Genomic DNA, 2,105 nt, shown 5'->3' on the forward strand with positions numbered 1-2,105 from the left:
TTAATATATTATTATATTAATCAATTTAATATTACGTGCGACTAGTTGGCTAGAAAAATCTTTAGTAGAGGGCAGGCCTACTTAGCACAAGGAAGCTTTTCATTTTTAAAATAAAATGCTATAGCCTAATGACATAACGAAAAGTGCCCTGGCAAAAAGTGGTGGGGACATGTCCCACCCGTCCCACCCGCAAATTACGCCTATGCTTGTAAGTAGTTGTTTGGTTCCAAAACCTAGTGAGCTACATTGCCATCTGCTGCCTTCTAAGGCTGCATGCTAACTGAAACGCAACCTCGTAAAAGACTGAATTGGAACACTATTCATAGGAAGTGCAAATAGCACTCCTCATGATAAGTGCACAGGAGATTTGATTTAGCATGTCGCTAAGTTAAGTTTGATGATAGCATGTTGCTAAGCTAACAAAACATCCAGCGTTTGTGTCAGAAGTGCACATACAATGCCTTAAAATTATATCTCGGTAGGCAGCACACTAGGTTATGGAACCGAGCACACTGTCAGGGTAACATTACCCATCCATGCTGCATTTTCTTAAACAGTATTTTAATCTTGTTTTCAGTAAAAATCAAACATTTAATTTTGCTTGAAATTTACTTAAAATTACATAATGCACTGTTTTTCTTACCCCATTGTCAAATAGTTTTTGCTTTAAGCATATATCTAACACAATGTTGTGAGATTTATGCTTAAAATAAGAAAAAATCCCAGACAAAAAACCAGACAAAAATACTGCTTAAGAAAACTTTGATTTCTCAGTTTCTAAATCTCAGATTTTTTTTAAAAAGGAGTTACTGTGCCATTGATGATGTGACTAGAATAAGTTTATCAATGACTTTGACACCATAGATATACACCAGAAGTCAGCAAAAGACCCCTGAAATTCATAGTAACAAAACCTATAGCATGCTATTTACAGAGCAGAGAGAAAAAAAGATTATAAACAACCACATACAGTATTTTGTAATAATAACATGAACTTTAGTCAGTTACAGTAATCTGAAACCGTCAGGAATTTGTTGGTAATCTATTAAAATGTGTATAAAACAAAGTGACAGGGTCATTACATAATAACACTTGTATATATGATTGCCAAATGTGGACATCCACTGATTCATGCAATGTGACAACACTTAGCCATGAACCATGACAGTTACAAAGACACATGAAATAGCAGCACATTGATATTTGCATTAAGGGGGGCTAGAGCACAAACCTTACACAAAACATGCTTTTCCACTAACGCTGCACTCAGGAAAGACAAAAAAAAAACATCTTGATTCACTTGACAAGATTGTATGAAAACGATCAGATTAATTATGCACTGGTATGACAGGTGTGAAGTACTCAATTTATTTTTCATAATGAGTGATTTGATCAATCGACAGCTTTTTATCTTACTGACTGTAAATGCAATGCACATTTATCAAGTATCAAACACTGGATTATAAGAATCAGAAATGTACTTACAGGGAGTCCAAGATGGCCCCTGTCTCCTTTCTCTCCTTTCTGTCCAGGTGATCCCTTCTCTCCTCTCAGGCCTATTCCTGGTTCTCCCTGAAAAGAACATATGTAATTTAATGCCTTGTTTAGCATATGGCAGAAGTAAAATAACAGTTCATTTTACATTAATAACTATGGACTAAAAGGGGCTTAGGTTGGAATACTTACCTTTGGTCCTGACAAACCTGGAGGTCCCTGATAAGTGAAAAATAATTAAATCAAAACTCAAACATTTAGAGTTGTTTAAAATTAGTTCCTCTTCATAAATGCACCATCAAAGGGAAAAAATGCAATGATGCTACTTAGGTGCACAGATATGCTTGTAATATGTCTGCTGTTATCATAAGCTTTTATGTCCTCACCATTGGCCCAACTGGCCCTGCAGGTCCTGGAGGTCCAGCGGGCCCATAGACCTGAGACAGAACAGATAGGGGAGTCACCATTAAAGGGGTCATATGATGCGATTTCAATTATTCCTTTCTCTTTGGAGTGTTACAAGCTCTTGGTGCATAAAGAAGATCTGTAAAGTTGCAAAGACTAAAGTCTCAAATCCAAAGAGATATTCTTTATAAAAGTTAAGAGTCAAC

At 36.2% G+C, this 2,105-nt stretch overlaps 1 protein-coding gene across 1 annotated transcript in view; it reads right to left on the reverse strand.

Annotated features, from left to right (window-relative positions):
- LOC107708413 (collagen alpha-1(XIII) chain-like) overlaps positions 1–2,105 on the reverse strand; it is a 114,457-nt gene that overhangs the window by 15,455 nt on the left and 96,897 nt on the right. Inside the window, exons 29-31 of the mRNA XM_016512627.1 lie at positions 1,881–1,931; positions 1,687–1,713; positions 1,486–1,572 (exon numbers count right to left, since the gene is read on the reverse strand). Coding sequence (XP_016368113.1) covers positions 1,486–1,572; positions 1,687–1,713; positions 1,881–1,931 — 165 coding nt within the window. The remainder of the gene's footprint in view (positions 1–1,485; positions 1,573–1,686; positions 1,714–1,880; positions 1,932–2,105) is intronic.

Source organism: Sinocyclocheilus rhinocerous, unplaced genomic scaffold, assembly GCF_001515625.1.
Source record: "Sinocyclocheilus rhinocerous isolate Xijiao unplaced genomic scaffold, SAMN03320098_v1.1 scaffold295, whole genome shotgun sequence".
NCBI classification, from domain to species: Eukaryota; Metazoa; Chordata; class Actinopteri; order Cypriniformes; family Cyprinidae; genus Sinocyclocheilus; species Sinocyclocheilus rhinocerous.